The sequence below is a fragment of the Carassius carassius genome, chromosome 37 (assembly GCF_963082965.1).
Source record: "Carassius carassius chromosome 37, fCarCar2.1, whole genome shotgun sequence".
In the NCBI taxonomy this organism is placed as follows: domain Eukaryota; kingdom Metazoa; phylum Chordata; class Actinopteri; order Cypriniformes; family Cyprinidae; genus Carassius; species Carassius carassius.
This window is the reverse complement of record NC_081791.1, coordinates 18304448-18329920: the sequence shown is the minus strand read 5'-3', so window position 1 is coordinate 18329920 and position 25473 is coordinate 18304448. Positions and strand designations below refer to the sequence as shown.

Here is a 25473-nt window from a genome sequence, read left to right as displayed (position 1 = left end):
TTCTCTTGAATGTGCTTTTAAGACAATGCAAATCATGCGCAAACTGTATCTGGGGAACTTTTGATCAGGCTTGTTGTAATTACAGCTCATTTCTGTATCTCAAAATTGCACATTTCAAAAGACGCACCCTCTGATTGATAAGAGATGTCAGCTTGCCATACTCTTTCAAGGCTGCTGTTCACAGTCAGTTCTCGTTACTGTGATTCTCAGAGGGATAAGTCGCCTAAAATTGATTATAGAATTCATCTGGTTTCAAAAAACAAAACAATACTGTTTATATTACTTTAAATATAAATGTGAATAATATTAATTTAATCATTTCAATATTAATATTGATTGGTATAATATTATTAGTGCTGTCAAATTATTAATCAAAAATGTTCATTTTTTATGTTCTATATTTTATATTCTATATTGTATTTTATATTATTTTTGTATTTTCATTTTTTTTTTTTTGTCTTGCAAAAAAAGTTTGAAACAACATGTGGGTAAATGGTGAAATATTATTTTGGGTTGAATTATTCATTTAATAACAGAGAGGCTTCGAGCGTGTTCATCATTTAAGACAGCATCTGTTGTTTGTTTTGAGGAGCACCAGATTTCAGCTGCCACTTTGTCATACTCACATAATTATGAGTGAAAGAAAACAGCTGGTTTCTATTTTTCAGTAGCCAGGCTTATCTGGCACAAACAAATTTTCAGTGACCCCTTAATGTGTGTTGAGGATCGTCTAAATTTCGTTAACAAATATCCAAATATCCAAAGACAGGTTAAACTGCTGCAGGTTGAAACAGCTATTTTTACAGAGTCAGAAACTTGTCAAATCAAGGAAATGTTTATTAATTCCCCCAAACAGGCCTTCTGGTAATGACTAGCTTAAGAACTAAACTAGAGCCCGACCGATATATCGGCCGGCCGATATTATTGGCCGATATAAGCTAATTGCATTTAAATCGGCATCGGCATTTATAACGGCCGATGAAACATGAGAAACAGAGTCTCATGCTTCACTCATGTTATGAGTGTTGCATAGTGTGCCCACCAGAGGGAGCTCTGCAGCTCCAGAGTTAACAACAGCGCCAGAAGTCCACTACAGAAGAAAGCGATCACAAGCCACGGAGATGTAACTTACTGTTTTGACGGTGAGTCTGCCGTTCGTCATGTGAAATGATTGTAGATTTAGTTCATACCCTGTATATAAAAACTGTGTGGTAGTTCTAGCTAACGGTCCTATAATTATCACTTCTAAATATTCTGTAACATCACTTACAGCCGCTAATGAATTGCTATATTAGATTAGCCACAAAGCTTATACCATGTTTATCAGTGGAAGAGCGCGAACGTTAATAGGAGGTCAAACTATAATGTTAGCGTTTAACTTATTCTTATTCTATTGCGGTGTGTTTCCCACATAATGGCCGCGTAATTGGGCCTTTCACACAGGACGCGGTATGCACGGCGCTTGCCGCTGGGTTCAGCGTTGCCCTTCAGATACAACGCGATTTGCGCTGCGCTATGGCATAGGCTGGGTTTTAAAAACGTTTAGCAGGAGCTCTTTCATAGTCTGTTCCTCCTCCTTTCGGTCAGCAACAAACATGTATCTGTCCTGTTGTAAGAAGCGAGCGATAGCGCTAGTCCTGCTGATGAGAATTAAGAGAGAAGCAAGGAAGAAGAGGCTACCCTCAGGTCCAGAGAACAATTTGGTGAATTCAGGCTGGTTACGTTACTCTAACGCTAATAGCTTCCTTTTTAGCAGGCCCCTTAAATGCTTGCTATTAACTTGTTTGAAGGTGGTTCTTCTCAAAATTGACAGCGGTGTGTTCATGACACTAACGTTAACCATTCAACTTCGAATTGATTCCGTAATCTTCCGGTAATAGTAGGCAAGACGATGTTTTGATTCAGACTGCACAAAGAGAAGAGGAGAAGATATACGGGTCTGTTGTGAATGTGTCTGTGAGAGCAAATATAGTGTAGTTACAGTAACTACAGTAGGTGCGTCAGAAATGATTAAACCAGAGGGGACATGTAAATAAATGTGAGCTGAACAAGCGCTTCTTTTTTTTTTACATATTGTTTCAAAGCAGCTTTACAGACATAACAGGAAAATGTTGAAATAATATTGTTAAATATAAGTAGGTAATACCTATTGCTTGACAAATAAAAAAAAAATATATATATTTCTCATTTTTGCCTATGTAGGAGATCCCAGTTTATTATTATTATAATTCTAATGATGACATGAGTAATGATACATGGTGATATTATTAATACACATGCTTATTCTTTCTCTGTCTCTCTTTCTGCCTACAGATGGCTGAAAAAGGTGAATGCTGTAGCAGCAAAGTGTGGGACTACTTCTGCAAATACTTTAACTTTAGTATTATAATTTATTTACAGTACACACACAGACTGTTAAAACCAGCTTCAACTGGAAGAAAGTAAAAGTGTTAAATGTTTAAAACCAGACTGTTAAAAAAATATAATACTTTTGATGTGCAATTGTTTTTTTTTTAACATAGTCCATTCTGGAAAATGGTTTATACAGCCCACATACATAGAACAGGCAGATATTTTGCTATTGAATGTTGTGTTAGTGCAGTTTATAGGAAATGGGTCTAATATCCAGATTATTTTTAAAATCAAAATATCGGCTTATAAATTGTCTCTTTTCGAGTTAAAATCGGCATCGGCCCCCAAAAATCCATATCGGTCGGGCTCTAAACTAAACAGCATTGTCCGTAGTCCATGTGTTCAAATGCCTGAACTGTTGTCATTGCTGACCATTCCAAAGCCCTCACAAGCCACACGGCCAAATCCGAGTTAATTATGACATAGCTGTCTTGAATAGAACTGGGACTTATGACCTTGAGAATAGACTGCAAGTGGTTATCCAACTTTAAACCTCTCTTGGCAGGCTGGCATGATGTACTAAGTAATCACAGAAGAATGTTGTTTTGTTTCAGTCAGATATTTTTTTTCTTTCATTATTGTCTTCCAAATATAAAAAAAGAAGATATTTTGAAACTGCCAGTGTTGTTCTGAACTCCACTGACGTTCATTGTTTGGACAAAAATAGCTGAGACATCCTTTAGATGATCTTCTTTCATAGTTTCACAGAAGAAAGTCAGGCAAACCAAACAAGTTTGGAATGACATGAGAGTGTGTAAATGATGACATTATGTTAATGTTTTGGTTAAGTATCCCTTTAAAAATGCAACAAATGACTACACTTATACATTTTTGTGATTAATGCCAGCGTGCGGCATTTAATAATGCAGCTCTTTTTAAATTGTCTTTGACCTGGCACAACACAGCACAGTGGGGTCTAAAACCAAGACAACCGGTGGTGCCAGATTAGCTCCGACAGCCATGGGAATAAGGTCTGAAGTTTGTCACCAACGCTAGCTTTCTGAGAAACCAGAGCTCCATCAGAATTGTCAATAATCTGTCACCATTTACTTCAGATCATTTGCCCTGCATGTTAAGAGCAAGGCTTGGATGTTCATACTCTACATATGAATTAAATTGTTTCGCTGTTTCTTAAAAACATGCTATGTTGTTTACTATAAGGTAAAGGCAAATTTAGCTTTAAATTACTCTCTTCTATCCTTGTATAAATAAACTTCACCCAAAAATGAAAATGCTTTCATCATTTCCTCATGTTGTTCTGAAACTGTATGACTTTGAATCTTCTGCAAAGACTATTGGCTCAGCCAATAGTAAGAGTTGGGGAGGAGATTTCTGTTTGTCCAGCCAATAGCTGACAGGGAGGTTTTTGAGAAAATCTCTTTGAAAATAGTGCGACTTGTCCTGCACTCTAGCACTTTAAACTTTATTTGTCCAAAGCGCTCTGTAACAGTCTCCAGAACTGGCTTGCTGTCATTTTCTTGCTGTCAAACGTTCATAAACCTTTGCACACTCATCTTGACACGTCCACTGCTATGATAAACATTATTCTGTTTGATTGTGTCTATCCTCTGTCTCGGTTCTCTGGAGCCTTGTGGCATCACTCTTCAAAGTATGCTCAGTCACTTTGCCAAGGTTCCTTTGGAAAGAGGACAGCGTCACCAAGACAAGAAAGGAAGTTCTTCTTAAATGACAGCTAGCTGCAGTACAGAGGCCCTTCCTGTTATAAATAAACAGCTTTTCCCCTTCACGCTGCCACTGGCCTCAGCACCTCCACGCTCAGCTGTCGTCTGGGGGAACTAGAGCTGCTCTCGGTCTCTAAAGTGCAGGTCGCCATAAAGCTCTTATTACCGGAAACACTGCTGTATTTTTAGACTCTTAAATTGCTCTGCCATGTTTATGTTTATTTGTTGTCAACAAAAAAGATGCCATGAAGATTAGATTTGTACCACAGGCTTATGCTGATCATTTTTAAGGTATTGGGTTGACTATATTTTCCTTTATTTTGTAGATCTATACAAAAGTGGTGTCACATGATGTATATTGACGTCTATAGTCTTCAGTAGTTAGTTTCAGATGCTTTTGTCATTTACCTAAAAAAGTGCAAGAATGGACCCTTGAAAATTTCTAATGGAGAGGATCATCTGGGTATTCTTCACTTCATGAATACTGCATATTTAGATCTCATAATCAAAAATCAAAAATACAGTTGAAACGATAATGTGAATTACACATTTCTATTTCAAAAAATACAGTTTATTTTTATGACTGCAAAGTAGTGTAGTCAAAAGTATTTTAGGTGAAATTTTAAAAACATCTATTTCCCCCTAACATTTGAGTGCTATTGAGCATTTTTTAAACACTGCTGATTGGCCATATCTCAACAGATATGACTGTGATTGGCTAAAATCATCACCGCTTCACTCTCTTCTCCGAGTGATCGCACAGAATTACATGGGAGCGTTAGAAAGCCTTTTCTATCAGTGTATTTGTCTATGTGCAGAGATATTAGGGATCCACTGATAGACGATGGCCTGTGTGGTTAAGCAATGATCATTATAGCCAATCACAATCATATCTGTTCAGAGTGTGAAAACACAGTAACCAGTCAGCAGTGTGAGAATCTGCTCAACAGTGCTCAAATGTTAGCAGTAAAATTTCAGTACTTTGACAACATTACTGCAAAGCGGAATTTTGAGCAGCAGTTACTTCAGTCTTCATTGTCACTGGCAACCATTTTAATATGCTAATTTGGTGCTCTTGAAACATTTTTATATCATTATCAATGTTGAAAACTATTGTGCTGCTTAATATTTTAGTAGGAAATTCTGATACTTTTTCCAGGATTGTTGGATGAACAGAAAGAAAGAACAGCACTTATTTGATATCTTTTCCCGCATTATACATGTCTTCACTGTCACTTTTGACCAAATTAATGTCTCCTTGTTGAATAAAATCTTACTGACCACCCCATTCCAATTACCAGTGGAACAAACTATAAATGGAGCAAACTAATTTCAGTGAAGTTGATGTAATGATAATAGAATTGTTTACCAGCTGAAATCTTTCACTGAAACCTTTTCAAACACAAGCTTTTGTAAGAAAACTCTGACCCATATTTTATGACCTATGTTTTATACTCTGTGACGTAATTGTGTGAAGATCCAAAAAACACGGGGTGCTGTCAGAACAGAACATTCCAGGCTGAAACAGTGGAGGTACTGTAGCTCCTCTGGGCTGTTTTGATGGTGTAAATTGGAGTGTGGTGACAGTGTGGTCTGAGGCAATATTGAAACCTTGGGGTTTCGTACATAGGTGGTCTGCAACTGCAGGAGCCTGTTGGTTCCCCTGCTGGGGTGATAATTGAGGGGAGAGTTCTCCTATAGGTGCCATCTGGGCCCCTACAAGTAGGGAAAGCTGCTTCCTCTGGAATGCACTCACACATTTAGCCCACCCAGACACATCATTAGGACAATTAAGACAATATCAGTCCACTTGATTAAAATTGAGTTAGTAGATGCAATCAGACTGAATTAAGTATGATGTCAAGGCAGATAGTTCATATTTAATTGACTGCACCCACTCCCTTAATTTTTGTTCAAGTGGCATCAAGTTGTCAACAAGTCTGAATCACAAACTGAGTCATGCTGTCAAGCCCAGGCACCTCCTATGATGTTGCCATAATAGTGTTGGATATAGTCTGCCTTTCGGCTTTAGAATAGTTTGAAGAGACACGTAGGCTCTTATTTCATGACTGTGTCATACGAGCAACTGGCTCAATCTGGCCTGAGCGTCACCTGTCTGAAATGCACAATTTCTGCACTTAAAATACATTACAGATGATGTCATAGAAATGGGCAGAATTATATGTAGAAAAAGAACATGGTCTCTTAGGACTAGGAGGTTTTCCGTCATTGCGTAGAATCATACTTTCCATAACCATGAATCAAATGCTGTTTAACCAAACTCATCTTGGATGACACTTTCCAGTGAGGTTTGCTTAAGAAATGAGGTATTTGTAACTTGATAATGTGTACACAAACACTCCTTTGGAATGACTTTTCCTAATGTTGTATATTGACCTTTAAGATTAGTATTAGTAACTTGGTGAGTCAGACAGATATTGTTAACGGAAGTGATGAATAAACGCAACTCTATTTCTTGACCATAAATCCCTGATCCTTCAATCCTGGGATTCCAGCAGTGTGAGTACGACTTCCAGATGGTAGCTGAAGTAACCTCAGTGTGTAATCTTCAATACCGCACTACTTCCCTACTGTACACAGTACGGTGAAGCTGTCTTAGCACCCTCTTGTATGTTGAGAGTGTGTTTCAATCATCAAGTATGTGGCGTTGCCATACTTAACCACTGAAGCAGGAACACATAGTTCCATATCATTATCTATGATAGTTTCAGGAAATTTAGGAAATGAACTTTATGAAAATTAGGTGAAAACAAAACAGGTGCCAGGCAGTTGCAGGAAGATCGGGCAAGTGAAATCTGAAATTTGGCAAATTCAGAGTTTTGCATGGCGAAATGTCAAAGTACACACCTAGAAAATAGCAGACCACTTGAGGTTAGAAAGTATTGAGCAGTTTATTCATGCCAGTGTTTGGTTTGGTCAGGACATTTTTAATGAAGCGTGACAGATTTCTGTTCCTTTATTGAATCGATGCAACCAAAATGAATCATGAATAACAAAATACAAAAAGAGACTGTAAAAGTTAGCTTAAAAAGTGACTCTGACTACTCTTTAACATGATTGTTTCTTCAGAAAGTTGGATTAAAACACTTAAACAAAATGGATTTCTTTTACAGTCTCTTTTCGAATCATGAAAGTGTTGGGGAGGTGGTGTCAAGGAAAGCTTCTCGAAAAAGTGAAAGTCACTTTTACTTTTACTCCACTACATTTCCTAATTAAAATGTATACTTCTCCGATACATTTCCTATTAGTATATTCATTACTTACTACAAAATAGTCAGAAGAACACCGACTGCAGGAAAGCAGATTTGACGAATCAGTGGTCTAGTGTTTGCTAGTTAGATGCCTAAAAAGACACCTTTGCTCACGTGCAAACAAGTGCGAGCCATGCACAACCGCGGAGTCTGGGTTGTGTGATACGCATCATCTGTGATAATATGGTAAGTGTTGTTGCAATTGATCAATCATACGTTATCAAGTAGGCTATATCACCAAATCATACACAGAGTTCACGCACATTGATTTATAAGTCTATTAAAGCTCAATAGGCATTTTAAATTGTAGACGGCAAAAATGTTTCTGTGTGCTTTTTATATTTATATAATGTAATGTAGGCCTAGTTAACTTAATGAATATATCACACAAAGAGTACTGGTTTTCTGCAGATGCATGAACACATTTAATAATTATGTTCAGTAAAGCAGTAATTGACTTTTTAGACATAATATTGCTTGTTTTTGCTCAGTTTTGTTAATGACAATAGTTCCAAACAGATCACAGCACTGTTTTGCATCTCTGAGCAATGGACGGTGTTTATTTATTGAATGAATCAGCTTTTTGAATGATTTGGTTGAATAAATGACATCAGGCCTTTTTATAAAACTGTATCTGCAGTTTAAATGAATCCATGTCCCTTCTGAGATATACTTTCAATACTTAAGTACAATAAATATCACATACTTTTTACTCCAGTAATATGCTAAACGGTTACTTCAACTTCTACCAAAGTAATTTTCTGGTAAGATATCTGTACTTTTACTTGAGCATGACTTTCAGGTCCTTTATACACCACTGCTACCAGGTGTAAAAAGTAATGTTGACCACTTGTGACTAGGTCACCTGAGACTTTAATACCAGGTGCAAACAGTGCCTAATTGTTTCTTGACCTTTCCTTTTTAACAATGTCGATTCTGCCATTCAAGCCTGCACAGGTCAGCTGCTTATTCAAAAGCCTGGTTCTTAGTAACAAGCCTGGAGAACGGTTTGACGCTGAGCTGGATGACTGCTTAGATGTGCTCATGGAACCACAGAAAGAGAAAGAGTCTCAGAAGTCTAGGAAGTGATGTTGAGAGAGTGGAAAAGATGAATAGCAAGGAAACCTGATTGTTTAAACCGTGGCAGAGTGAAACTCCCAGCTCACAGCTTCGATTTTAGCATGGGAAACAGCTGTGCTGGGCACATTAGGAAGCATGTATGTCAAATCTTGCCCAGTACTCATTGGAATGCCTATGGGTGTTCTCGTTCAAAACCAAATGCATGCTTTGGGTCTACGTGGGAATGCATGCATGACCTGAGGGAAGAGTTCTTGTTGCCAGAAGTATGCTGTCTGCTTTTGTCCATCCTTTTCTCCCCCCAGCCCATATGGAAGAACATAACCACTTGTTTAAGAATGTGCATCATCCATTGAGTATGCTATAGTTGAAGTGAATGAGGCATGTGTTTGCTAAGAAGGTTTGGTGTCAAATCCTTTCTAGAGTGCTTTGTGTAGTTGAAGGGTCTCTCTCATCATAGTCTTTATCCTAAAGGTGCTCAAGCTGAGGTTTAGTGTCAAAATGGGCAGCTTATCATTGCCTTGCATTCTCCTGCTCCAAGAGGTTAATTTGCAGAGGAATTTCTGTTCCTAACTGTATAGGGATGTTCATTTTAACCGGTTAACTGTTAACTGACCGTTAAGAATTTTGACCAACTAATACAATGTTAAACATTTTAAAAAGTAATTTATTTATTTTCAGGAATTTATCAAAATATAAAAAAATGTTTGCTACATGGTTAAAATACACTACGCGTATAAAAATTTAGTTTTTTAGAGAGAGAGAAAAAAACCATCGCATTTTACTATTTCATTCAGCAATAGGTCTAATGCTGATGCAAAATTTTTATCAACATTATAATTAGCACTGTAAACATAGCTAGCATTAATAAACATTAACACTGTTGCAACGAGTTGATTTCATCTCCGCAGTTTGAAGCGCCCCCATTAACGTGATATTTAGCCCCTCGAATGTGATTTTTACTGTGATGTGATTACTGCGGAACCCCCCTTGAAATGCAATTAGGCTAGTTTTAAGTAGCAATTGGGTGGGGTTTGTTGCAAAAATCTGGCAACCCTGTTTCACATGGAGCGGCATTGGGACTACATTGAGTTTTTGCACAGCCCTACTATATGCCTTTTGATATTTCTTTCCCTTTTGCATTCATAAATATTTCCCGGTGTCTTATCTCTGTAGTCATCCCCTGCCTGTCAGATGTTTTTCTATGGACTCTGTAGATTATAGGTGTGGAAAAAGTTAATTTCCCTGCAGCTCCCTCATCATTCACCATAGCACTGTTCCAAAGCATAGTGATCTGCCTGCTTGGGTAACCATTGCTAACCATCATGGAAACTCATAAGTGACTGATTTTGAAACATTCTTCATAGACAGAAAGCTCCATCTCCATTTCTAAATAACTAGCATGAAGAGCTTGATATTATCAAGTTTCTAAGCTAATAAGCATGATACTCTGAAGGAGGGATGATTAATTGATTAATCATGAACAATAACCTCCAAATTAATCCAGCCAGACCTGCACTCACTTGGGTGATTCTCACGAAATCGTAGTTTCAAAGATGTCTCATATGACATTTTAAAAAATGTTTGTATCAACAAATTTTCTTTTTAAGCATTAAGAGCCAGGTCTGAAGTGTCGGTGACCATAAATTTAAAAAAGTTTTACTGACAATTTAACAACGTTTTGAACATATTTTCCAAAACATTTCCTTAAAAATCTCATTACCGTAACACTCTAAAAAGACCAGTACCATGGGGAAAAATAATAAATTTTCACATTTTTAAAAATGGTTTATTAACAGTCATGCACAGTTACTTGAAACTCTGAAATAAAATATATTTTTATAATAACATTTTTGTGATTTTCAATGATTTCTCTCATTACCGCAACACCTTCTGAATTTTGCAGCCAATTTTTAATTTTTTTTTCATTATAAACTGAAATATTTTCAAAATGATGTGGCAAACCTGAAAGAATATAATGTATAGTTTCTGCACATACATTTAAAAGCAGACTACTATTTTTGGGATAAATTATTTTGCAGCGCTTCAAAACTAGATAACATAGGGTCAAAACACCAGGGGCCATTTTCACAAAATATTTTAGGTGAAACTAAATGTTGCTCCTAACTCCACATCTTTAGGACTCCTAAATGTTTGTTCTTAGAGTACTTCACAAAGTGTTTTTATGTAAAAATCAGCTCTTAAATCTGTGAAAAGTTAGTGGTAGTCAAGAGGACACCTAAATCGCAAAGACCAAATCATAAATGATCCTAAAATGGCTGTTTCCACAGCAATCAAGTTTGAATTTCTTTTACCTTTGTACTAAATCTTACTGTCATATCAGCCATAATAATTCTAGTCTGTTAATTAAAAGGCTGCTTATACATATAACAATTATTTATAAGATGCAGGCATGTTGAGGCTGACAATTAGATGAACATATGCTTTTTTAATTAGTGACACTTAGCAGCCTATATTTTAAAAACTTTATTTGAATATTTATTTTTATTTTGAAATCTTTGTTTGATTATGGCAACATATCTCATTCTACAATATTTCTATTATAAAATAACTGACAGAGACCCATCCCCTATCAGCCAATCACTGTGGGTGTAGTTAGTAATCATGCTGACATCATCCATACCAAAAAGGTCACCCTCACTCTTTTTCTTAGCTTAAGATTTCTCCCCATTCTGTCTCAGCTGCTTTATGAATAGGTTTTATGAGAAAACTCGTACCTAAAGACTTTTACTGCTGTTAAGGAGAACTCTTAGTGGCAAGAAAAAAGGTTTTGTGAATACAGAATATTATATTGTTGTGAGCAAAGAACCAGTGTAAAGGGCACCCTGTGGTTTTCCACAAAAATAAATACTTAATAGTGTAATGTTAGAAAACAAAGAAGACATTAATATTAGTATTGTAATTTTAGTTTTATTATTTAAAAATTATTCACAATACATTATTACAAAATAATGTTTCTTATTTTATTTTATATTTTATGTAATAATCATATAATTATGTAGTAATTATTATTGAATAGTCAATGACAGTGGGAATGTAGTCTTTGATAACTTAAGTGGATTTTTTTCTTTATGGCTACTGAAAGAGTTGGTTCTGGTAAAGAGTATACCCAAGTGTGAACATCTAAAGTTTTTCCAAAATCGCTCATTCCTAAAAGGATGGTTCACAATATACTTTTCTTTTTTTCCATAAAGATGTTTTCCTTCAATTTAACCCTAACCATTCTATAATAATTGTTTTTGAATTAGAATTTAAAACTGCTGCATTTTTTCATATTTAAATACACTGCCATTCAAAAGTTTAGCATCAATAATAAAAAATAAAAAAGGTTTTTTAAAGCCTCTTCTGCTCATCAAGGCTGCATTTATTTGATCAGAACTACAGTAAAAATAGTAATATTATGATAAAGTGATTGTTATCTTTTTAATATACTTTAAACCAGAATTTTATTTCTGCTGTGACAAAGCTGAATTTTCAGCATCATTACTCCAGGTTTCAGTGTCAAATGATCCTTTAGAAATTATTCTAATATAACATACAGCCAAGTATGGTGACCCATACTCAGAATTTGTGCTCTGCATTTAACCCATCCAAAGTGCACACACACAGCAGTGAACACACACACACAACAAAGTTTTGTTGCTCAGTATAAAAATCATTACACCTATAGAAAGTCCTCATAATGATAGATGCACCAACCCTTGTGTAGGCTTCCCAACTATTTTTGATAACTACTCCTGCTGTCACCTCTAACCCATAATGTCTCTCTCCTTCCTGGGAGTTGGTGGGTTGGTATAAACGTTTTCTCTGAAATTGGTCACCCTAGCCTTTGCTTAAGCTTTTTTGTTTTGTTATTAAATAATATTTAATTTAATAACTCATTATATACATTTAAAAATAGTCTGTATGATTAAATTCTCATTACCGAAAAAGAGGTTCTCTCTACCGCAAATGGCCTTAAATTGTTTCACTCCAGCGGTGCCGATGGAAGCGGGACTCTGACTGCGCAGCACAGCCACACACGCCACAGTTACGTTTGAGTTCATTTTATTTTAAATGCCATCATGTAAGTTGAAAACATTGCAACTGTGTTTTAAAATACAACAACGAGCACCACAAAACCATTTAAAGAGGCACGGGCAGCAGTCTCCATCACGGGTAACCGTCAACAAAGTAAAATGATCTCAAACTCTCTGCATTTTATCAAATGATCATATCTATTCATTTTATAATCCTGCTACAAGCATTTTATTCAAACTAAACCCACTTTAATTCAGATGAAAACATTTTTTTTTATTTATTATTATTATTATTATTTATTTATTTATTTGTGGGTTTCGCACATCCTGTTATACCAGTGACTGTGTGCCGCTGCAATAGACGCATTTTGCAGCATAAAGGTTAACGATGTTAATTGATTGTTAATTTAAATGACGATTGATCATGGAAATTATCGAAAATTGACATCCCTACTCTGAAGTAATTCATAGCACACCTAATTATTATGTAAAGGTATTATATAAAGGCTTCTTTTTAAGAAGTTGCTTGTCTGGCATTTTGAGTTTATTTTTGCCTGAGCTCCTCCCAATGATTGCATGAAGGAGTTGTCCATCGTTTCCTTATAATTCGACAAAAACAAGATTTCTTTTAGGTTTTGAATAGGTTTTGGCACCAGTCAGCTATTCAAGTCTACCTTTCAGTTCTTCTCAAAGGAACATGGCTAAAAGTTGTGCAACATCAAGAAAGGAAGTGCATTTTATGAAAAGGTGAAGGCTAATGGAAATTTGCTAGCACCTCTGGCCCTGCAGTATACAGCGTGTTTTTTTAATAGAGGTCAGGAAGTTTGCCCTCCAGTCTGCCTGTATCAGGCTGTGCTTTGGTGTTCTGGCTCAGATTAGGGTATAAAGTGCATATCTCAGCTTTCACCTACTTACCGCTCTACAGTTTACATTCCATTTGTGTGTTTACAAGAACCGACATCCCCTTCATGTCTATGAAATCCTTACGTAATACAGTGTGGCAAGTCCAGGTTTCATGTACTGGAATTTGTTGCCACTCGGAAGTATTTTATTCCATTTTTCCATTGACTTTTAGATAATGACTGCTAAATTATAGTCAAGAGTTTATATTGTCATCAGTATTAATTGTTTAACACAAGTGTGGTATGGCAGTAATATTTATTTATTTCGGAGTTTTGAGTCATTGCTGCTACAGCTGCATTCCAATGCAAAGAAAACCAAAATACTAAAATCCTTTTCTCACGCTGTACTCGTAAGGCTTTGGAAATTGGAAGTGGGTCTGATTGGGGGTTAGAAATGCCAGAGAGGGGTGTGTGGGGGAGTGGATAAGCCTACAATACTCTTTGGCAGTGCACATCTGTCCTTTCTAGCCATCATTATTGCTCTCTGGAGGCTGAGTGTGAGTCACTCATTAGAAGTGTGGAAGTCCAAGCAAACTGTCCGAGACCATCTCATTGCCTTTGTATTCCATTTGTGTCGCCCTGTTCGCTCAGCTTATTAATTGTCCGTGGGCATAGATATGGCAAATTTGGTTGCTTGCCATATCTATATCCAGCAGCTGGGTAAACCCTAGTGTAATCTTGAAGCATTCCACCAGGTTCAAACATCTTTTGCAAAGCGATAGACTCTAATGTTGCACTTTGTCTGTTTCTTTGCCTTTTCTGCAGAACAAACTTGGCATTGTGAATGGCATAATTGGAAAGTAAACAGTGAGATTCTTTTGACAGTGGAATGCAGTATGTGTGTATTTGTCTGGGCTATCATTTTCTTAGCTAGGTGAATTAGAGCCTTTTTTATGGCTGGAGAATGTCCTTAGAGTTTAAAGGGGTCATATGATGTTATTTGGTGTAAGTTTGTGTATTGGGTGTAATGCAATGTGTTTATGCGGTTTAAGGTAAAAAAAAAAAAAAAAAAAACTATTTTCCACATACTGTACATTATTCTTTATTCTCTTTTCCCCTGCCTTTCTGAAACATGTCGTTTTTACAAACCTTTTAAAAACCTTTACAAAGCAAGGTTTGCGCTGATTGGCCAGCTATCCAGTGCATTGTGATGCCCCTTAACACTGTGATGCCGTGTGTCCCAGTGCAATGAGACAAAACCAATAAAACCTATTACAAACGAGGCATTTGTAGCATCCAGTGGGGACATAATTGCTGATTATAATTACTTGTACTGTCTTTTTACATGTTGCATTGCGTATCGCACTGCGTAAACTAGGGCTGCACGATGTGTCGTTTAAGCATCGATATCGCGATGTACGAATCCAGGATAGTCACATCGCAGGATGTGCGATGTAGGCTGTCGTAGTTGATCAGTAATTCATTAACTGTACGGGCCAGCTGCTTCCCGGCCCTTGACGAATGTGATACGCAGATTAATTGCACAACTTAACCATCATAGAGTGAAAGTTTATCATTTGCATGTGTTTTTAAGTCCTGTCAGTTTAACAGGGCAGAGAGACATAGAGCGCGCGCGCACGAGAGTGAGAGAGATAAAGAGCGAGTGAGCGCGAGAGAGAGAGAGCGCGAGAGAGTCAGCCCCGGCCCCACGCTCACCGTCTTCAAACAACACGAGCGCTGTCTTGCTCTCTCTCTATCACGCATATTAATCAATTGACACGATGGTGTCGATGTTTAAATCATATAAAATGAGAATGTAAGTGTGCTCACCCCATTTTTAGATTTCATATCGCAATATATATCGCAGAAAAATAAAATATCGCGATGTCATTTTTTCCCAATATCGTGCAGCCCTAGCGTAAACATAAAACCATGCCTGCATTTGTGATCGGAGAAAGGACAGGCTGTGAGTCAGAAGCCCCAGACTGTCCATGCAGAGTTGGAATTGCCCCACTTTATATAAACAGACACCGGCATTGTAGGCAACTCTCACTGGAAACAGTCCTTGTCCTTCGTAAAATGCACAGCACACATCTGAATAATTGGATTGGACTGTTCTGGAACAGTGTTGTAAATACAACTTAACCACTGATTTCTAGTTGTGTCCTCTTTTGGAAGGCCAAACAAAGTAGTTTAGCTTTCACAACGAAACACACAGCTTCTTCACAACATGGCACCGGTGGCAACAGCTAGAATAAAAGTTACGCCTTTTTTCTTTGCGCGAACGTTTGACTGATGTTATGCAAATCTTCCCACATCGTGATGTAGACGTGGGTGCATGTTAGAATGAGCCTTTTTAGGTAGGCGTGGTTGACTCTTAACTTTTATAAAGAGTATCTCTTTGGATTTGGCACCAAGAGTGTGTAACACTCCAGAGAGAAAGAAAAAAATTAAATTGCATCAAATGACCCCTTTAAAAAGGTGTAGATGGTTTCCTGGTTTTATATGAGCCAACCCATATTTGAAAATCTGTCATCATTTACTCCCCTTAAATGAAACCTAATTGTATTTTTTAATACAATGAAAGTGAATGGTGATCATGATTATCTAGTAATATTTGGATGAATAATTACTTGCATTTTTATTCTATTTGTCATATAAAGCTATCATATGGCTTCAGAAGACTTTTTGGTGTGATATCCTTTTGACATTTATACCCTGTAATAATAGTCAATAGTTAAGATAAGAATAGTCAGTTTCAACTACTTTTTTTTCATTACTTCATTTTTAATTTTTTCCTTAAGTGATTTGTTTCCTTAAGTTGTGTGTCTTATCTGGTGACAATGAAATTTTTCCAAGTCATCTTCCCAAAAATATGCTGCATTACAATTATGGATGACAATAATGACACAGTGTCTAGTTTCGGGAGGATTCCATCCCAAGGGACAGGGAAGCAGGCGATGATCACACCAAAGGTTCGCTGAGCAGATCCAATTGAAAGAAGTTTTGCCAGTCAGCGCTTTCCCTTTGAAAAAGTTCCAGGATTGTTGTTTTAGAGTGTTCAGTCAGGGGAGAAAGGATTTGGAAGGGAGATCAAGTTATTTATTTGCGGGAGCCATTTAAATGGGAGCTGCGGCCATGATGGGGATGCAGGGAAATGGGAACTGGCGGGCTATGAAGACCGAAAATGCCAAATGTGGCATCTTGCCAAACACGTATACAAATGTGAAGATGAGAACCAGAAGAGACATGATTTTATAAAATCATCAAAGCTTTTGTTGCTGACCAAAGAAGAAATGAATATGCAAAGGGCACTGCTGGTTGAGTTCAGTTTTCTGCTAACTATGCAAAATGCTTCCAGAGAATCCATGTGTAAAGTTAATATGTTCACTTATTCATAATTAATTTCTGATTTAAATGAAAATTTACACTTCCATTCAAATGTTCCATTCATGAGTTTTCTCTTATGCTTACCTAAGCTTTATTTAATCAAATATACAGTAAAATTACAATAACTGATTTCTGTTTGAATACAAGTCATTTATTAATTTTGTTGGGAAAGCTGAATTTTCAGCAGCCATTACTCCAGTCTTCAGTGTTATATAATCATTCAGAAGTCATTTTAATATGCTGATTTGCTGCTCAACAAACTTTTATTATTAAATGGAAATCTTTGTTACTTTAAGTAATTAAAAAAAAAAAATAATAATGTTTCCATGCTAAATATAAATATTAATTTCTTAAAGTTTTCAGTGTCTATCTGACAAATTGTTTAGTTTAAATGTAACTTTGACTAGAGGAGTGAAATCTTATAGGCTGTTAAGTGTTATTAAATGCTAAAAAATATTAAAGGTGCAGTAGGAGATCTTGGAAAATGCTAACTTTAGCCTGATATCACTAAAAAGCAAACATTTCTTGGTCCTACGCCTTCAAACAGAATATATAAATACAGATAAATACATTTAGACCACTTAACTTAATGATTGCTATCGAGATGTGAAAAGACTTTCAACCAGAATAACAAACGTTTCTGAAGACCTATTGCACCTTTAAACATGTTTTTTGGAAATCATGCTGTAGTTGATAATATTTCAGAGGTTTTATATGTTCTGTTATATCTATTTTTATGACCTCTCATGGGTGTGACATTAATCTCTGCATGAAAAAGTACTTCCTCACTAGTACCAGCCCTGTGTTGTTTGGTTAGGGTGTTACAGGTACAGAGGTATGGAGGTAAAAGGTGTACGCCTAGATCTTTGTTCACCAATTATATGTATGTATAGATGTATGTAATGGAGTCTCTTGTGCTCATCAAGGCTGCATTTATTTGATTAAAAATAGAGAAAAACTGTAATATTGTGAGATATTATTTCACATTTCTGTTTTAATATACTTTAAAATCGAATCTATTTCTGCGATCAAAGCAGAATTTTCAGCAGCATTACTCCAGTCTTCAGTGTCACATGATCCTCCAGAAATAATTATATTTATGATTTATTAATAATTTTTTTCTAGCAATATGAGTCTTTACTATCACTTTTTATCCATTTAACATCCTTGCTGAATACAAGTGTTTATTACTTTCAGAAAAAGAAAGAAAAAAAAACGGATTCCAGGAGTGTGTATATTGTAACACAAGATTTCCATTTTGAATAAATGCTGTTTTTTTATTTATTTTATATTCATAAAATAATATAGTATCACAGGTTCCAAAAAACATGAAGAAGCACAACCGTTTTCAACATTGATAATAAATCTGCATATTAGAATGATTTCTGAAGGATCATGTGACACTGAAGACTGGTAATGATGTTGAAAATTCAATTTAAAGTATATTACCATAGAAACTGTTATTTTAAATTGCAATAATATTTCAAAAAATATATAAATCTATACGTGTGTGTGTGTATATAATAATTAGAATATCATCAAAAAGTTGATTTATTTCACTAATTCCATTCAAAAAGTGAAACTTGTATATTATATTCATTCATTACACACAGACTGATATATTTCAAATGTTTATTTCTTTTAATTTTGATGATTATAACTGACAACTGACAAAGTCTAGCTATAGCTTAAGTAATATGCAGATACCACTTGACATTCAGAAATTTTGAAGTTCCTGTGTTTTGAAATAGTTTTTAAGGACAACATTTGTACTTGCATTTCATGTCTCTATGATTTGTGAGATATGCATTTTTGTGCATGCACAGAACAAAGTCATGATATTTATCTCTTCTACCTTCAGTAGAGCCAGAAGGCACTGACTGTTGTTTTTGCCTCTCTCTTCTGTAGGTCTTTCATAACTCAAGATGTGTTTGGAGATGCTGATTTCAATCCCATAAATTGTGGTTTCATTTGTTTTGACTACAGATAGTTCAGAGCTCTAAAGTGTGGGATGAGGTGCCCTTTCCAGAGGAATTAGAAGAGGAAAACCAGCGGCCAGGAGGTTATGTGGATGATGAAGAGTACTATGATCCTTCAGGAGGTGGGACTAACTGAATACTGCTTAGTACTTAGTAATGTTCATTATGTGGCTATTCATTATGCCTTACCATCCTTAAACATTGATTTTTTTCAGAAAGCTATATCATATTTTTTCCTTCAGATATCAGTGGAGAGGAGGATGGAAGCACACCCGAGCCAAGCACAGTTGAGCCAGACATGCCTATAACAAGTGAGATTCCTTTTTTTAAATGATGAGGCAGTATTACAACATGACAGTAGTGCCAAATTTCATATCAGTGTGATAAAAGAGAGTCATCAAAAGATTCTGCAAACATCTTGCTTTAAAACATGAAACTGTTTTAATGATCTGCTGAGGCGTTATACAGAGTTGTTGCGTCTGCAGAATTTGTGTCTGTCACATCCTGTCACCTGCCTTTGCTGACAGTGATGAGACCGCAGCTTCATCATAACAAGAGACTCAGATTTATGCTAGAGATCCAAACAGTACTCATTTCTCCTTTCATCAGCTGAGATGCAGAAGTGTAAACATTGCAGCAAACATGATTCAGTGTAAGAAACGGCAGCCAGAACAGACGATACAAATTTATAAATTTGAAATAAATTTGATTTCCTTGCGTCCCATGTTTTAATTCTCACTTTTCATGATCTTCTCTTTGAATTTAATTTTTTGGTAACCTGTTATACTTTTATCACATTTTACATTTTGTGTAGTTATTTCATATAAAGTGGAGTTTAAAATTCCATATTGAAAATAATGGATTCAAAATCTAATGTAAATCTGAACTGTTTTAGTTTTAGGATTCTTTAGTTAAAAAAGAAAAAAATACACTACCGTTCAAAAGTTTGGGGTCAGTCAAAAAAATATATTTTATTTTTTATTTTAAGGAATTAATGTTTATATTCAGTTAGGATGCATTCAGTTGATCAAAAGTGACAGTTAAGTCATACAACAAAATACAAAAATAAAAATAAGTTTCAAATATTTTGATTCTTTCATCAAAATGTTTTGAAAAAATTAAGCATAAAAATCCCCACAAATATATTAAGAACAACTGTTTTCAGCACTAATAAGAAATATTCTTGAATAAGTGTTAAAATCTAAATAAAAGAGAAAATTGTAATAAGGTTTTTTTTAAAATAATGTTTCACAATATTACTGTATTGCTGTTTTTGATCAAATAATTCAGCCTTAGTGGATATAAGAGACTTTTGTTCAAAAACATAAATATCTTTGATTGAATTGAAATGGTAGCATATGTTGTAAAAACAAAGGAATATACGATGAAAATTTTTTAAGCTAAAATTGGGGGGCTAATACAAAGAAATTATGATTTTTGATAGCACTTTCAACTCAAATTGTTATGCTTACGAAATCATTTGTAATGGGGAAAAAAATATGTTATTTGTTATTATAAAATTAAACTATATAGTCACATAAAAATAATTTTTACATCTCATTCTTTGTGTTGTGTGGCACCCAGCCTCATTTTAGAAACAGACCTTGCATTATTTAGATAACAAATACCGAAAGTGTCTCAGCTGCCGTGTCAGACTCCTGCATTTTCCTTTCCATCTTTCCTATCTTTGGACCTCTTCTTTGGAATGACTTTTGCTTCCCAGTCTGTCCTTTTGGAGTCAGTCTGGGCCATTGTATTGCATGACATCATGGTGGAATGATTGTTTTGGTAAGAGCTCTGCATCCCGACACCTGAGCTAAATTTACTCCTAAAATAGCACCGCTTGGACACATCCACACAAATATGCTGCCTCTTAAATTAGAAAGGGATATTTCAGCTGTAGCTTTAGTGTATTCAGAAGATAAAGTGCCAGAGGGTGACAGTGTCAACTAAGAGGTGCCAGATTGATTGGGTCAACTCTTAAACATCACCCCAGACCACCTGCAGTCTGTAAATGCTCAGAGCAAACACTCAGTTTGCTAAATGCACAGTAGACCCAAATTCAGCAGATGAAACTTGAATCGTCCCTCTAAGTTTGAACTGGAGCATAAAACTGATCTGATGACCCACTGATGATCTTTGAGGTTCAAGACACCACATGAGGTTGGTTTGAAGTCAGGATGTCTTCATTTATCCAAGCATATTTCTGATCTCAGTGGATTTGGTCGAATCCTGAATAACAAATCAACATCTTTTAACTAAAATATCAGCCACATAATATTTTAAGGCTGGATAGGTTGAGACTATGAGTCAGCCAGTGGTAATCCCCCTTCTAAAGGGGGAAGTTTATTCTCTAAAGCCATTTATAGATCCATGCTTGACAGAACTTGGGAAAGAACATTTGGCTTCCTGGAGTGGAGTGTTTGTGGATGTCTAACCTGTGCTCTCTTTTTCCAGAGGTCTGTGTGACCACCTTTCCTTCCCTGTCACTGATGAGAGTTCATATCCTAGTACTGTTCCACATATTAAACCGCTTCCTGTTTTTCTGATGCATTTTCCAGATCCATATTTTATATCTGTGTTTGAAATTGCTACAAATGTTAGCCTAAAGTGATGTTTATTGTTAATTATGAGAATGAAAGTATGTAAGGCCATGAACCGGATAATATGATGATGGTTATTATTAAAGTTAAAATTGAATTGTTCTGGGCCCTGAATAGACCCCGAAATGGTTGCCTTTAATTTAAAGTATCATCTCAGTCTGAAAGAGGTTTCTTAGAAATATTGAAAACAGAAACATAATTTGAAAGTTTGTTGTGACTCAGATTTATGGAATTATTTCATATACAGTGAGGTTTAAAAGTCCACCTTGAAAACAATACCTTCAAAATTAAATTTAAACCTGAACTATTTCATTTTTAGGATTCTTTCAAATGTAGAGCAAAGAGAAAAACACTACTTTTCAAATATCAGACTCAGTTTATTTTTATAATTAAATATTTGTTACCAGTTAGGATGCATTAACTTGTTGAAATATAATAGCTATCATCCTGATTATTAGATTTAAAATGTAAGTGTGCTAGCGACTAGGACTGTTCAGTCTGGAAGATGTTACTTGGAAATACTGATAACAAAAACATAATTTGCTAGTTATTGTCACTTAGATTTACCAAGTTCATGTGAATAGAATAACCTATATTTTGGCAGAGTTTTACTGTAAATGAGATTGGATTTCGTATATTATACAGTTTTATTATTTGATATATGTTCATTATAAAATATATTGTATATTATTTAAATGAAAATCAACTAAATAAGTAAGTAAATCAAATATAATTTTATATTTTGATGGCTAAATTACCATTTTTGACTTTTAGATATTTTTTTGAAACTCTGGGACATGTGATCATGAGAAACATCACATTTTAATCAAATTTTAATCTAATTGTACTCTAGGAGATATACAATAAAGATTTTCATTTTGGTTTTCCTTTCCTAAGGCTAATTCTGGGCTTTTTGATGTGGTAAAATGGATTGGTGGGACTTTAGCGTAGTAGTCAGACATCTGTTCTGGTAACCCAAAGGTTATTGGTTTAAACCACAGAAAGGATGATTTATGAACTGTAGAGCATTGGGGTCTGTCAACAATCTACCCGTGAGCAGGACACTTAACCCCAGGTTACTCCTGAGGAACTGTCCTGTAGAAAGGCATTTGCTCAATGACAAAAATGTGATGATTTCAAAACACATGATTATGTCAGGCTCCGGATAAGCAGCCTATGGAGGTGATATCCAGCTTCTTTTCTTTATCAGACACAAATCCCCTCTGGCATACAAGAATACTCTTTTATCTAAGCCGCTGCATTTTCCTGGCCTGTTTGTTTGTTTTTCGCTTGATAAAGCCTGATAAAGATGTGGGAGATCTCCTCACCCTCCTTTATCTCAACAGAGCTTCAGGAGTTTCACAGGCCCTCGTACAGACCCTTAACACTGGGTCATACAGCCACTTCAAGCTGAGGAGACAAAGGTTAGCGTAGCACACAGACAAGCTTTCAGTTCGAGAGAAAGGCTGGGAGATCATTTGGAAGTGATGCAATGAGTATGCTTATCTCAACACCTCCACATGGAATTTGTGTTTGATTATGTGCTGACTAGGCAAGAAGCTCAAAGGACCGACTTGTTAATTTGTGAAGTCATAAGTCTAATCGGAAGTGTTCAGCCAAAATGAAATCATAGTTGTAAAAGAATCTTATTCATCTCTGTTTTTGGATCCATGCAAATGTTTTCTTTGAAAGCTCTGGCTTACTCTGCTGTGGTGACAATATCAAATAGTATATTAACTTAAGCATTTTTTTATTTCATACATATATATATATATATGATTTTTGGTTTATTTTATCTTTTGAACAGATTCTGCATTTGTATCATTCATCTCAATCCTATTACTGAGGTAAAACGGTCCCTTGCACATGAAGATTGAGTGCCACTTGTGCATGACTGGAGCTATGCAAAAATGAACAGATGTCAGAACATCTGATGAAAGATGCATAGTCCTAACACATTCCAGTAAAAAGGCCACCCAGCTTTGCATTTCTGGCTGTCCTGGTGCGCAGTTGATGTAATTTTGTGTGTCAGGGCTGCAAAGATGATAGCTATACAGCAAGATTGGGAGACGTGGAGGGGCAGCTGCGGTTATTTTGGTTTTCATGTTGTTGTGGTCCAGCCTTCTCAGTGGAGGCCATATACATTCTGTCAGAAAGAGAAAAGAATTGAGAAAATGAAGAGAATGTGGAGGGCAGTATTTCTTGACTTGGTTGGTCAAGACCTAAAAATAGTCACATACAGTATCTGTTCTGATTGGGTCATGGACAGCAATGAACAAGAAAAAAAAATTACATTTCTATAAATTAATATCTATTACAAGAAAAAAAATATATGCAAGCTTATGTATTTGTAAGTGTGTGCATGTAGTTATATACAGTATAATCATATTTAATTGTATATTTGTATTGTTTTATGCTTTTAAAATGTTGTTTACGGCTGCTTTTATAGTATTTAATTCCATTTTACTTTTTCATTTATTTTTTATATTAAGTATTTACTGAACAAAATGAAGCTAGTTCACAAGTAATTTCACCTTATTTTCACGTTTAAAAACTGTTGTACACATTAACGCACAATAAAAGTAACACATTAAAAGTACAATAAAGTAACACATTTGATTAAAACAAAATTTTTACTTAAAAAAATGTATATAATATTTTCTTTCTCTCTCTCACTTTTTTTATGTGCAAAATCTGCGTCCTGAAGCCAAACCAGTTGGGAACCACTAGTTCACTGAACAGAAGTACCTAAAAATGTTGCTCATGAACTTTAGCTTTCATGCTTGGACACTGCCACTCATTGTTATGGCAGCAACATATGCGTTGCCTTGGAAAATCTTGTCCTCCTCCATAGGAAACATTTGTTTCATTTCTCTCACTGGAAACATTTGCAATCACAAATGTTCTTACAATATGAGACTCACAAAGATGCAGACAGGATTTGAAAGTCAATGAGGTTCTAACCCATTGTTGGATAATAATCTGCCACATCTGTCATACATGCAGATAGTTTCAGTTCAGAAGTTTTGATGATTGCATTAGTCTACCTGCAGTGAATGAGCTCATTTTACTGCTAATGGAAACATTTCACCCCAGACGGGCATTTTTATTGTGCTTCAGGGGTTTCCTGCAGAAGGCCTGGGTGTGGACATAATGAAAGTAATAATCCATCTTATGGGATTTATAAAACAATTCCCATCTTGGGTTCCAGTGGCCAAACTAAACAAATAATGTCCATTGTTCAAGCGATCAAAATAACTTAGTGGAAGATACATTAGCGAGAGAGGGAGGCCGACGAAGAGAGAGAAAGAATGTAGTGTGTTCGTGCTTGTTTTATCTTTAAAGGAATAAAGAGAGCTTGCTTTGTCTCTCTGTGACCGCACACTGAGGGCTTTCAGTAGCACTTCAGTACATAAAAGGACAGTTCTAATAGTGTCGCTTCTTTCAACTCGCCACTTTGATTTTGATGCAGGACTTTGAATTTGTGGATACCTCATTAACACCACTTAGCGTGGGATGGAATGAACAGCAATACATAATCATAGCAATTACAAAAACTATCTCTCAACCATGTTACCGCTCTGTACCGGCTATGTGAAAGCGATTACTCAGATGGATGTTCTTTTATATTATCTTTCATAGAAAGTTTGTGCAAATTTGCTGGCATTCACAAATGCGCCTGTTTAGAGATCAATAAGAGTTCTAGCTTGTTTCAAAATACTTTTTAAATTATCGATTGCATGGTTTATTTGAATGTTTTCTAGTCACAGCAGAAGATTTATATTGCAGCAAAATGTAATTAAAATAAATGAAGATGAAAGAGAATAGATCTTGACACTAGAATATTTTGGTTAACTGCATCTGATTCCCATTGTGGATTTAAAGGGGCAGTTCACCAAAAATAAACACTTTTTTTGTTATCATTTGCTAATTGGTATTAGAAATATACTGCTTGGTATTAGACATATACTGTACTAAAAATGAATAAAAATGACAAACGTACATAACAAAATTACTACAACATACAAAATATATAAAATGTATATTGCTAATTCTGAGTAATTATACATATTATTAAAAAGCTGTAAGACTTTCTTAAAAAAAAAAAAAAAAAAAAAAAAATATATATATATATATATATATATATATATATATATATTTACTGGCTAGAGTGGA

The 25473-nt window shown here is 35.6% G+C and overlaps 1 protein-coding gene across 1 annotated transcript in view; it reads left to right on the top strand.

Moving 5' to 3' along the window:
- hspg2 (heparan sulfate proteoglycan 2) overlaps nt 1-25473 on the top strand; it is a 115357-nt gene that overhangs the window by 25676 nt on the left and 64208 nt on the right. The window contains exons 2-3 of the mRNA XM_059527948.1: nt 18702-18816; nt 18937-19005. Coding sequence (XP_059383931.1) covers nt 18702-18816; nt 18937-19005 — 184 coding nt within the window. The remainder of the gene's footprint in view (nt 1-18701; nt 18817-18936; nt 19006-25473) is intronic.